Raw genomic sequence first — 12,845 nt, 5'->3', positions numbered from 1 at the left:
ATGCTAGAACTATTGTTGTGATAATATCACTACCAATTGACATCTATGTTAAACATTGCATGTCCTATGGGAATTAAACCTTTAAGATGTACGGCTGTCTGCCACATGCTTGGCTCATATCTTCGAGTCAAGATGTGACAGAATAAATATCCTCGAGGGATTAGAATAGTTCCCATAATTATATTTATTTTTTCTATTTCTTAAGTCCTTTTTTATGTAATACTTCTCTCGTTCCTATTACGGTATTACCCCAATCTAGCTATGAAAAATGCAGGATGATAGCCGACTTAAAAAAGAGGGAAGGTGGTGTTTGAACCCTCAACAGAGGGGAGGGGACTTGGGCCTAAATTTCCAGGTTACATCAATGTGTACTAAAAAGTCTTAAACAGTCTAAATTTAGCTCATAAATCCACTTCCATAACCATAATCAAGTAGGATGGATTGCTGCTATAGATTAGTTTGGTCTATGACTTGAAACCTTTTTCAACATCATGGATCTCTTAGATGAATTACTTGCCAGCAATATGATATAATTTTGAGCTTTGTTTCTAAGTAAAAGGCCAATACTAGATGGCCAGCGAACCATGTTTTTTGGACTATAATATTTTGTTAGGGGATCAGAGTTTTCTTCCCTATCTTTCTTTTACTTTTCTTTACTTAGAAAAAGAAAAACATTGGGGTCTATTTAGGTAATCCAGCAGGTTTGGGCTGAATTTTCTGATGGGCTCAAAGATTGGGCTGCATGTATAAGCATGGCCTGTATCAACCTAACATCTCTCAGCTTGAATCATGTGGGAAGGACTAAAAAGACCACTATAGGTCCTTTCTTCTTCCTGCAGACAACACAGGTCCACAGGATTGGATAGGCTTTTAGAGATGTGGCCTGAGCAGGCTAACAAGCCTAATTCCTGAAGGATATTCCTGTAGGAATATCCAAACATGCTCTCTAAAGTTGTTACTTCACTTGGAACAGAGGACCAATGAGATTTAGGGGATACTTAATCACAACTACATTTATTGCACTTAGACTTCGCCATTTATAGATCCAAATATTTATTTTATTGTAAATACCTGGCAATATATGTATTCACATTCCACTAAATCAAAGAAATCCGGAATTAATTGAAATTTTAATTGGCAAATCAGATATTATTTTTCTTATATTTAACATCAGATTTATAGAAGAAATGGAATGTAATGTCAAGCTTAAATATACATCCACAAGGTATATATAGATTTTCATTTTTGTTTTATAATAAGATTAGGTAAGTCTAATCACCTAGATTTGGGCTTCAAGTTGGAAACAACTCACTTAAAGTAATCCATTGAAAGTTTTTCTTTTTCCTATTTGACAATTTTCTTTCATCTTCACTTTTAGTTCGCTTATCTTTCTTTAAATTTTAATGTTTCAAGTATAACAACCTAGGACCTCACCCAAAATGGCTAGCTGGAAGGTATTATTTGGGTTTTTCGATTCTGTATAAGTACCCAAGATCTCCTCGGCAAATAACCGATGTGGGACTAAACACACGCCCGCATGGGTCCTTATATACTTCCCCCGTTCATGCCCTGACGTCCTCGTCAGGTTAAGAGTTCAAATTCATTCAAATCTAATTACAAACACTACGATAGGCCCGTGGTCAGCCCTAATAGATCCGTGCCGCAGTGTCCCCTAGTCCACATAGGTTATGGGTCGAGTCGGCTCTGATACCATTTATAACAACCCAGGATCTCACCCAAAATGGCTAGCCGGAAGATATTATTTGGGTTCCTCGATCCTGTATAAGTACCCAAGATCTCCTCGGCAATTAATCGATGTGGGACTAAACATACGCCCGCACGGGTCCTCACATCAAGCTACTTTCAGAGTAAGTGAAAAAAATTTCCTATTGCAATTATTTTTAACTTATGCTTCTCATAACTTCTTTATTGAACCTGTACAATCTGTAATAACAGTGCAATGCTACTAGGTATACTTTTTGACTAAAGGATAATCAAATAACATGTTGCCCAGAAGACAATCCAAGAAGGAAGGTGAATTGGATTTTTCAAAATCTTATTGAAACTTTCTAATCTAATTAAAATTTTTAAGATAGTTAAGCTAAGTTAAAATAATAAGCAAATGAACTTAGCAAATTAAAAAAGTATGCAACGGAAAACTTAATGCTTGAATCATGACCAATTGCAAATCAGTTCATAAGCAATGTAAATAGTAAAAGTAATTGCAACAATGTAAAGGAAATAAAGCAAGCAATCACAAATACAGAGAAATTTTATAGTGGTTCGGTGCTAACCCTGCACCTACATCCACTCCCAAAGACTCTTAGGAATTCCACTATAACCTTCTTGATTACAGTGTGGTTGTTTTCTGAATTTACAACTCAACTCGTTGTTTTTTCGGGATTACAACGAACCCAGTTGGTTTTTACAGAATCACCAACTTACAACCTTACCCCGTTTATTTTTCGGGCTCACAAACAAAACCTTTTACACAATCCCATTCAGGTTTGGACTAAACCTCCCCCAAGTTTTAATACTTGAAACTTATTACAAGAATAATATGAAAGAGTTAGAGCATAAAATTTATTGCTCGAAAATTAAATGCACAAACTTAGAAAGAATTGAGCAATAAATGGTTGCTAGCGCTTTGAGTGAAGTCCATGGAGGTCTGCCAACTTTCAGAGCTAAGAAGTTGATCTTTGATTGCTGAAATAAATGCTTTCAATGTTTCAAACTTGAATGCACACTTCTTGCTCTGTTTTAGGTGGCTTTCTTAATGATGTGGACTTGTGGTTGTTGAGCTCTCTTCAATCTTTCTCTTCTATATATATTTTAATCCAAGTTAGTTCCCTTGTATTTATAGTTTTTGAGGATGAGGGAACAATCTCTTAGCCGTTAGACTCCAAAAAATAGCCGTTAGAAAAGATTTGGATCCATTTTGATCACTCTGCAAAACTAGCCATTGAGCTTCTAGCAGGATTGGAGTCGACTCTTGCGGACCTAGAGTCGGCTCGGCTGAGTCAGGAGTCGACTCGAGCTTGCTGAAGAGTCGACTTGAGCTCGGAATCTTCAAAGCTGGGTTTCTGTCTTTTATTGCAGGAGTCGACTCGTAGAATTGTGGAGTCGACTCGAGCTCTGTTCTTCTGAAAATGTGTTTCTGTCTTTTTCTGTGGGAGTCGACTCATAAACTACTGGAGTCGACTCGTCTACTATTATTCTGAAAATGTGCTTCTGTCTTTCTCTGTGGGAGTCGACTCATGAACTGTTGAAGTCGACTCGAGTTCTGGGTTGACTCTTCTACTGCATGGGTCGGCTCATTTATTTAATGGGTTTCTATTTTATCAGAAAGGTCGGCTCATTGACTGCTGGAGTCGACTCGTGAACTGCTGGAGTCGACCATCTACTGCAGGAGTCAGCTCCTGAGCATGCCAAACATACCATTTGAGAATTTTTTAATGCCAGAGTTGACTCCAACTTTTCAGGGGTCGACTCCAAGACTGTTCCAAAGCACTTTAAAATTCAGAACTCTTTCAATTCGATTTTAAACTTCTTGAAATTGAACATGATGAATTTTATAATATTTTTTTTTCTGAAACGCTCAATCAAATTTGTTAGTACAACAAGATATAGATTCAAGTATTTTGTGTTCATCAAAATCAAATACGGGATCAACATAACAACATTAAGGTAAAAAAATAAATTTGTACTTTTTAAAAAAATAAAAAATTGCCATATTTGTTTGACAGACTCAACCTTAACAGTCATAAGCTTTTAGCTAAGTCAAAGGCTGTTGCAACTAAAATATCTTCACTTGTTGAAATTGATGGAAACTAGGAAGACTCGATCCAATTTTTCTTTTGAAAAAAAAAACCCTACAAACCTAGCTGCCAAAGATTTTATCTTTTATCTACTATTAAGTATATTATGAAGGCTATGAAGAAGAGTCCAAGTCTATTAAAAAAATAATCATCTACCACATATCTTTTATTAGGAAAAAGGAAGAAAAACGGAAAGTTTGGGAAGAAGACTAATCCTGGCAATTGCTGATCCAATACAAAGACAAATATGGCATGTCTCTGATCTCTCTCGAGAAAGTTGGTTCCATCTCAATGGAAGATTGTTGAGCCACCAATGGATCCATGAAATGATGAATGGGGTGCGAATCACTTGACTCTTGTCCCGGCTTCTTAACTCCATGGAGTCCGAGGGGCATGGGGGAGAAATAGAGCACATGGCAATTGATCTTGATTCAGTTGATCCTATGGACTTTGTTGAAGAAAGTCATTTCCTTCTTCGACTCATTACTTCGTTTGAGCAGGCTAGCAAAAGGTAGTTCTAATTATTAATCCATGTACTTCTTTCAAGCATGGAAATATTACTAATATTCTTTTTCCTTCTCTATAGGTTAATGTAGTTACTTCCATCTCCAACAAAGATGACTGCAAACCAACTCAATTTCAAAGAAGAAGAAACTTGAAGCATCAAGATCAAATCAAAATGATATGGATGGCTCAATTTACATAGTAAATTATTTCACTTACTCTGAATATTTAATTGTTATGTTAAATAATTTTTCTTTCTATGAATGTTCATTCTTATTGGAAACTAATTATGGACTCTACAATTGGAAATGGGGCAAACTTTCAATGTATAGGGGGTGGGGGGGTTGGGGGCGGTGCAACTCATTGACAAGAAAATCACAAGAGATCAGTGAATATGGAAATTATACAGGTCTGACAATGTTTACTGGGCTATGTGTTATAATCCTACATCGAATAATGAAAAATGGTGCCCCATGGGTTTATTACCCTCGGCCGGTCCTCCTAGTAACTTAAATTTTTTGGGCTGAGTCCATATGATAGATGGTATCAAAGGTAGACCTAGTGTGCATCAACCCTTATTAGTTATTTGAGCCCCTCACGGAGAGATACCAAGGTTGAGGAGGACTCGGTGTGATAAAGTAGCACGTGGACCCTGGTTGAGCCACTCTTTTGAGTATGAGCCAACCATGACGGGGACATCATGAAGTTGAATGGGGGCGATTGTCATAGTCCCAAATCAACTAATAAAAAAGGTGCCATAGCATGGGCCGCTTTTCTTTTCCTAATAGCTTAAGTTTTTGAACTCTGAGTTCATGATGCATGACCCCTCAGCCTTCTATTTGGCTCTGCCACTGACCACAATCCTAATAGACTAGAGACCTATCATCTGTAAAAGATGTCTCTTAAAATTACCTTAAAAAAGAGAAAGCTACGGTTAAAAAAAAAAAAATCTAAAATAGTATTTAACAATAAGTAAAAAATTAGAAAATCGTATACTGCAAAGCCACAACCAGATAATATTAACTAAAGAACAGAAAGATTAAAAACCAGTCAACCTGCCCATAAGGAAAATGAAGAAGATAAATTATCCACGATTAGCGACAAACTGCATACAATACTAACGAACAAATTGCTCCGGCCTGAGGAAAACAGTTCTGAGCATTCCATTATTTATATATAACATATGAAGATATTTTATTGTTTAAATACTAGAAGCATGCTGCCTCCTCTGACAATCTTCTTGTACGCCCATTGCTTGTATAATTTACCCATGCACCATCACAACAGATCACTGTTTCTTGTAAATCAATACGGGTGTGGCTGCAATGTATGAATTTCATTAGCACTGAAGCTTAATCTTGGTCAGTCGAACTGTCATCCGACACGTAGCCAGGATCGTTGCTTTGCACGTTCCTTTGGTTTGCCAAGTTGACTCCAGCCCAAGGAGCAGCATCCATAGGAAAAGAACTTTGTTGATAGTTCTGATTATTGATCAGCGAACCTTCTTGACTTGGCATGTAAGATTGATAACGTGAATTGTTACCTTGGAGATTGTCATTCTCATGTAATCCTATTGTCCAATATTCTGCTACATGGGAATGCATAGAAGATTGACCTTCTACAGTATCTCTCTCTTGTGGTGCATTCCATGACTGCAAGTTAAGACACCCCCCCCCCCAAAAGAAGGTTAGTCCATGTAATTAATCAGAAGTGAATTCTCTATCTTGCTAGATCCTCTTAGAATCAATAGATTATGGAAAGATAATAGTCTGAAATTTATTTCAATAGAAATTGATAAAAATCAAGAATTTAGTAGTCAGTAATGGTTTTGCTTTCTATCTCACCTGAAAAGGAGGAGACGTGTTATGCTTTGTCTTTTTCAGTACCTCAATCAACCCCTTATCTTCAATAACCCGGCAAGTTCCATCAGAGAAATTTACGACTGCAACATCAACTTTCCTTTTCCTGGTTGAGTTTTCATTTTGAATGCTGATTTGAGAGGAAGTACCTCTCATAGACTGCAGATGTCCGTGTGAAAATGGATTATTTTGACATCAAATTCTTTCCACGTGTAGAATTAGAATTCTAGGCGATGGATTCTTGATGGAAGTATACCTGAGCCTGGAAACTTCTGATGCTTGAACCAGGAGTGTCTCCATGAATATTGATATTATCTGATGCATAATAACATGATAAGTTAGCAATGCAAAACTTAAGAGGCATTAATGATCCATCATGATTTAGTTTTCCTTCTTTCTTTTTGATGCTAGAGCATCTAGGTTGACCTGGTGGGCGCATGGGTTGGAGTCCCATAATGCATTCTGCTTTACATTGGGCTCTAATTATCTATTTAGAAAATTTAATGTTCCTAGACTTTAGGACGTTTTCATGATAGTAAACTTTTCTTATGAGAGGTTTTGATGTTATTAGAAAATTTTAATAGTTAGAGTTATTAGAATTTTATTAAGAGTAATAGATCCACATTGGAAAGGAGAAGAAAAGGGTTCGACATCAGAAGTCTACGAAAAGGTTCCCCTTATACTACTTACTAGTATCTCTTGGGGCTCCTACTGCAATCATCCTTGAGTTTATTAAGTAGTAAAAATTTTACTTTGGAAATTATCCTATTCAATAAACTCAATCTCTCTTCTCTCTTTTGGTTGATTCTTAAGGTTTGCAAGTGAGCGTGTGAGAGCTGTATCCTTGAAGTGGCCATCCATGACGGTGATTTGGTGTTGGGACATAGAGATCCACTGCTTCTCCTTTTCCAACAACTATCCAGCTGTTAGATGTATGCTTTAGAAGCCAATCTGGCTGATACATAATTTATTCTGGGACATAGTTTTATACTTGACTTTATTATTATTTAATAATAATGGCCATCTTTTTTCATTCATATTGTGTATGCGTCTATGAATCGTCCAAGGAGTTAATAAGATGATACATATTCTCAAGAGTTGAGAATTTGAGCCATGTGTCATTGGTAATTAATTCCTAAATGCTCTTGATCAATAGATCATCACAAGGACGGTGATTGCCACAGTGTAGGGACACTGGAGTGATAGTGCAGATGTTTGTTAGAGAACAAGGGTACTGAGCGTGACCAAAGCAAGAAGTTACTTGGAAGTCTATCCATTCGTCAGTGACTTACTTGATGTTGCAGTATTATGACTGGTCCTTTGACCTGCAGTGCTTTGGCTATTTACAGTGAGGTTGCTATAGTTTGACTGCACATATACATGATCTCTAGTCATATGGATCCTTGTGGTGCAGACTGGCTGCTGTAGCTTCACTGTAGGAGTAGGGTGTGCACCTACATAGAATCTATCGACCTTGACAGATAAGAAGTGGTCCTATGTGATTTATGAGACTGAGTTCGTAAAATCTTGGCCAGGACAGTATGTAATGTAGGAAAGGAGTTTTTCACTCTCGAACTAAAGTCGAATAAATTTTGACATATGATAGACGATGGGGTTTAATGAGTTATCCATGACCTCCGTCTTGTAGGGATCCACGATAGAAGGGCTGTATCATACGATAACTGCACCTAGAGGTTCATCTATTATATTTTGTTGGGTTGCTACTACATGCTGCTAGGTGTCACTGATAGATGGTGAGACTCATAGGGATTATCTTGATGGTCAATGATCCCTGATGAGATGAGTTGGAATTGTTCCAACCCATTGAAAGAAGTTTTTAATAATATAATAATATTATGATAGGGATCACAATATATCTCACTATCAGACAGAATAGAACCTATGGGGTCACACATATTAGACGTATTGATCGATCCGATGGTTGAATTGTGATTTGGAATCACAATAGTTAATGATTGTCAATTTGATTGATAATTGGTTTCACCCACTAAGAGTTAGTGAATTGAAGAAGGAATAATTGCAATTGATTTGCAATTTGATTGAATCAATTGGACTTAATTAATTATGCTTAATCTTATTAGATAAGGTTCAAGAGTTCTACTTGGAGTAGGACTCCTAGAGTCCTAATTAGATTAGGACTGAAATTTATATGAGTCCTACTTCGAGTAGGACTCCTAAAGCCTAAATTTGAGTCATGATCTAATAGGGTCCTATTAGATTAGGACTCTTAAGGATTCAGCCACCTAATCCTTTTTGGAAAAGGATTAACGCACCAAATTAAAAGGAGATAAGGAGGGGCGTACGCCCCTCCTCTTGGGCCTAGGCATGCGTGAGCTCCTAAAAGAAGAGGAGGGCGTGCGGCCCCCCTCTTATTCTCTCCTCAAGTGCGGCAGCCCCCTCTCCCCTTTCTCTTCTTCCGCACATAAGAAAAGAAGAAAATATTAGGGGCGGCTGAACCTCCTTCTCCCCTTCCTCTAGTTCCACTGCAAGGAAAAGAAAAAGAGAGGCATGGCCTTTCTTCCTCCTTCATCCTTTATCTTCCTCTCATAAAAAATCAAGAGTTGATTGAAAGAGAGAATTGTAGCCATCAAAAGCAATCTCTGCAAAAGAGCTAGCACCCCGAAGAGATTCAGACGCTTGGATTGGTCCTCTACCTCATGTGGATATCCGTAGAGGCCAGACACATGTGCGGCTTCAAGCGAGCCTTTCAATATTACCACGATCATTAGATTGCGATAAACATCTACCCGCATAAGGTGAAGATCAGATCTTTTTCTCTAAAATATTTAATCTTAATCTATTTACAAACGATTTTAAAATACGTTCATGTGATGAATGAACCGTGCATGCATCTTCCACTACAGTTTTAATTTTCTGCGGCATGTATGGTTTCCCAACACCAGCTTCGTCGAAAGCTAATTGGTTTATAGATTTGCCACTACCGCCATTTAGGCTCCAACATCTTATGTTGCACATGCATAGCGGGGTTTCTGCCTTTGTACAATTAGTTCTGTAGGCATCCTTTCCATTTCTGTTATTTTAAACGCAAGTTCTACAGCTCTTGGCATCAATTAGTATCATAGCCTAAGTTCATAATGCCTCCACACCGCTGCAACATCGAAGATCATGTTGAACGTGTGCGAGGTTGAATCTACGGAAAATCTAGCAAGCAAAGGCCAACACAAGCTACAAGAAGCAAGAGAGGGGGCTTCCTCTAAGGGGCCTCCAAAGCTACTTGGAATAACAAGCTGCTTGCGAGATTATCTTATTTTAAATTATCTCATATTTACTACATCTCATGCATTTAGAGGGGAACTTAACTTCCGATCCGTTATTTGATGCCATTTTAATATTTCGCCCGTACCTTTAGTGCCTGTACGCAGGTACACGTGTTTTACCCGTATATACGGCTGCAAACAAGCTACGGATTAAACATAAAGCGATCATCGAAATGAGGATGGAGTGTAAACTTTTTGGACTAAAATGTTTTAGCGACAGTCAATCGGGGGGCCTGACCTGATTTACCATCTTAATTATCAACAGAACTTTCTCGAATCCAGTTTTGTTTTTTCGTTTTTTTTTCCCATCCATTTACTTATGAAAGATTACCTTCTTGTGCAAGGATGATGCAGGGACTCTCCTGGCTCGTGGCAAAGGGTTCCATCTCGAGAATGCGTTCAATCTCCGTCGGTTCAAACTGGTCCCATTCCCACCTTGCAATAGTTTTCTCCTTTGAATTAGGGTACCGGTTAAGCTGCAAACAGAAGGGTCGTCACCACGAAGAACTTATTTGTCTTCGTCCTAGTAAGGTTATAAACTAACCTGGTTTTGCTCAGCCTCTCCGGTGTCCAGAGCTGATCCTTTTGATAGCTGCTCAATTGCACCACTGTCATGCGTCTGAGTTATAATATTTTCTGGCAGCTGATAAGTTCCATCCCCGCCAGAGTTCGGTTGAGTGCCCCTATTCCCAGTCACCATGTGCATAGCGTCCTGCAATGCCTGAAAGGTTAGTGACTGGAGAGAAATTCAGATACTATAACTAAGCATATATATGTTTTTCTGCTGCACCTGCTGGCCATGAACAATTGCACCTGTACGATGATCAGTATGTTGGCCCAGATGCTCATTTGCCGTAGCAGAAGCAGATAGCTGCGTTTCTTTTCTCCGATAAATCTGACAGAGAGCATAGGTAGGCCGAGGCTGCAACCGTGACGATATATAAGAGAGACAAACTATGTGATATCGATGAGTCAGATCTAAATAAGTATGCATTTTTTCCAAGCCAAACTATTGAGATGGAGAGCTAAGATAGTTTCTAAGCTGTCCTCTTTTTCACCTGTACATCTGTAAACTGCTTCATGTGGAATTTAACACGTAAAATTTCGCTTGTACCAGTCTTGCCGTGGATCTCTATGGGGTACTCAAGCCTCTGCGTGTACCAGGCTTGTCCCGGCGGGTTGTTGTGCGCTTTCTGTATCCAGCTTCCTCCGCCCACTGGCACCTTGCGTCTTTGATATCCCGTATTCTCATAATAAAAGAGAGGTGTGTAGCACCAGAGCCCCTTTGGACTGTCAATAGAAGTTAGCTGATGGGGATCGAACAAGTTTTCCGGGGAGCCTGCATATATCAATCATCTAAAAGAGTTGCCCACCAAACGGAAAAAGGAAAAAAGAAAAAAGACGTCAGCAAACATGGTTGTTAGAATACTGTTGCTGGTCCGCCGCCTCCCTCAGGCTTCTATAAAAAGAGAGCCGATGGTATTCCTTGCAGTTGAGCAAACAAGATTCAAAATTCGTTATTGTAGCCTTGACAAAGAAGCAGATCGAACTTCTATTAATTAATTGCACTTGTTGTTAAACAGTCCAAGCGTCTTCAATGAGGCCCATGTCATGGAATTTGCAGGTAAAACATGATGTTTCTTTCTTTATCATCTATATGACTTTATATTTATTCAAATCGTGGTCATAAATTAAACGATAACAATCTAACTTGTGGTATAGTATATGGAATTTGTAGTAAAACATGCTGTGGAAACCGAATGCTTCCTGCTTGGACATGGGGTCTGGAAGGGCTTATTGGTCCGCTGGTAGCCTCGGTGGTGCCAGGTGTGACATACTTACACAGAGGGTTCGTGCCGGAGCCCAGAGGGGTAGCCGAGCCGGACCTACGGGTGGGGAGGGTATGAGTAAAACCGGCCGGGGTGCCCAACACACGGTCATTTCTGCCCACATCGAACATTCTTCTGGCGGGGTGGGAGCTGCTACGCGGGGGTGGACTTGTCCCTTCTTCTTCCCTTCTCCTTTTATTTACAAAAAAAAAAAAAATGCTGTTTCTTTCTTTATCATATACACACACACACACACACATATATATATATATATATATATATATATATATATATATATATATATATATATATATATATATATATATATATATATGACTTCATATTTAAATCACGGTCATAAATTGAAGGATAAAACTCCAACTTATAGTATACCCTCTACCCCAAAAAACAACTAACATACTTTAGCAAAAAAAAAAACTACTACAGAAAATTATCTGGCTGAAACGGTGCAGCTAACATGTACTATAGAAACATGAATGATTTGTGTCAGCCCCCAGCTTTATCTCAGATGTTTTGAACCCCTCTCTTAAGGGCTTGCTCTCAAGAGAGTTCCAAAGTTCAAAACCGAGTGGTTCTAATAATGGTAGCAATAGAAATAGCAATAGTAGTACTTTATATGTAGTAATTCTATAAGACTTTTAAGAATTTGGGCAGAGTGAGAAACGACTGCTTGGATATTATTAAAAAAACAAGCGTACGTAAACTCTAATGGAAACAAAACTAACAGCAATACTAAGAATCACCACCCATGGTTTAGAGCAAGTGCTACGTTTAGCTACCTTTTTCTTCAGGTTCGTGACTGGCGTAGAGCTGCAGTAGACGGATGCAGCCGGGATTCTCCGGCAGGTCAGCCAATGTTGACTGAAGTTTTCTGTAAAGCTGGTACAGCTCAGGGATAGATTCTAAGTCTGACATATCTGGAAGCTGGGTAGGGTTAAGGAAATGATACCCCTCCACATGCAGCAAGCAATAAAAAGCCTGGCGGGGACACGTACTGACATACATGTGGGGTCCCACATCCTTTTGACGCTTAGGAGATATTGGGTGGCCTAATGAAACCAGATCACACATTCAAAACCGTCGGCCTCCTACCATTCTTCGATCAAGTTTTCAATCCGTTGAGCAGTTGTTAGAGTGCTTGTTTTGTCTCCTATCAATAACAAAACAGAGGATAGAAGTAGTGTTACTTGTCCGATTGAAGTTGTGGCCGGGTGCGAGCATGGTCCTCTGCAAATTAATTCCCTCAATAAGAAAATGAACATGGTCCGGATGACTCGCTCCGCTTGTTTACTTGGTAAGGCCTACAGTTTTGATAAGGTAATCATTCAAGGGTAGAGAGAGTGGGATTTCCTGGCTAGTCCTACATGATTCCAAGATGAAAGAAATGGCTGGATAGCGTGTTGAGAATTGTCAGAGTTTATAAACTTTAGAAAAATAAAAGAAGACATTTTTTTCCCGAGTGGAGTGAGTGAAGCGAGTGAAGTGTAACTTGATTATTGTAGGACATCAGCTCGA

General features: G+C 38.8%; 1 protein-coding gene across 1 annotated transcript; it reads right to left on the bottom strand.

Annotated features, from left to right (window-relative positions):
- Positions 1-5,384: 5,384 nt before the first annotated feature.
- On the bottom strand, positions 5,385-12,280 carry LOC113463067. The gene is made up of 8 exons (XM_039129437.1): positions 12,110-12,280; positions 10,539-10,819; positions 10,271-10,402; positions 10,025-10,192; positions 9,812-9,956; positions 6,438-6,496; positions 6,167-6,340; positions 5,385-5,974 (listed from the first exon to the last, which is right to left on the bottom strand). The coding sequence occupies exons 1-8, from the start codon at positions 12,243-12,245 to the stop codon at positions 5,675-5,677; spliced, it is 1,395 nt and encodes a 464-aa protein (XP_038985365.1). The 5' UTR covers positions 12,246-12,280; the 3' UTR covers positions 5,385-5,674.
- Between the last annotated feature and the right edge of the window lie 565 nt (positions 12,281-12,845).

This window comes from Phoenix dactylifera, chromosome 8 (genome assembly GCF_009389715.1).
Source record: "Phoenix dactylifera cultivar Barhee BC4 chromosome 8, palm_55x_up_171113_PBpolish2nd_filt_p, whole genome shotgun sequence".
NCBI lineage: Eukaryota > Viridiplantae > Streptophyta > Magnoliopsida > Arecales > Arecaceae > Phoenix > Phoenix dactylifera.
This window is presented reverse-complemented; position numbering and strand designations above follow the sequence as displayed.

Bases quoted from the DNA above. Each gene is read 5' to 3' on its own strand.
- LOC113463067 (XM_039129437.1), bottom strand. From the start codon at position 12,245: ATGTCAGACTTAGAATCTATCCCTGAGCTGTACCAGCTTTACAGAAAA. The intron at 9,957-10,024 runs GTTAGTTTATAA...TTCTGTTTGCAG, and splicing joins GAGAGGCTGAGCAAAACCAG to CTTAACCGGTACCCTAATTC. The intron at 5,975-6,166 runs GTGAGATAGAAA...CTTAACTTGCAG, and splicing joins ACACGTCTCCTCCTTTTCAG to TCATGGAATGCACCACAAGA.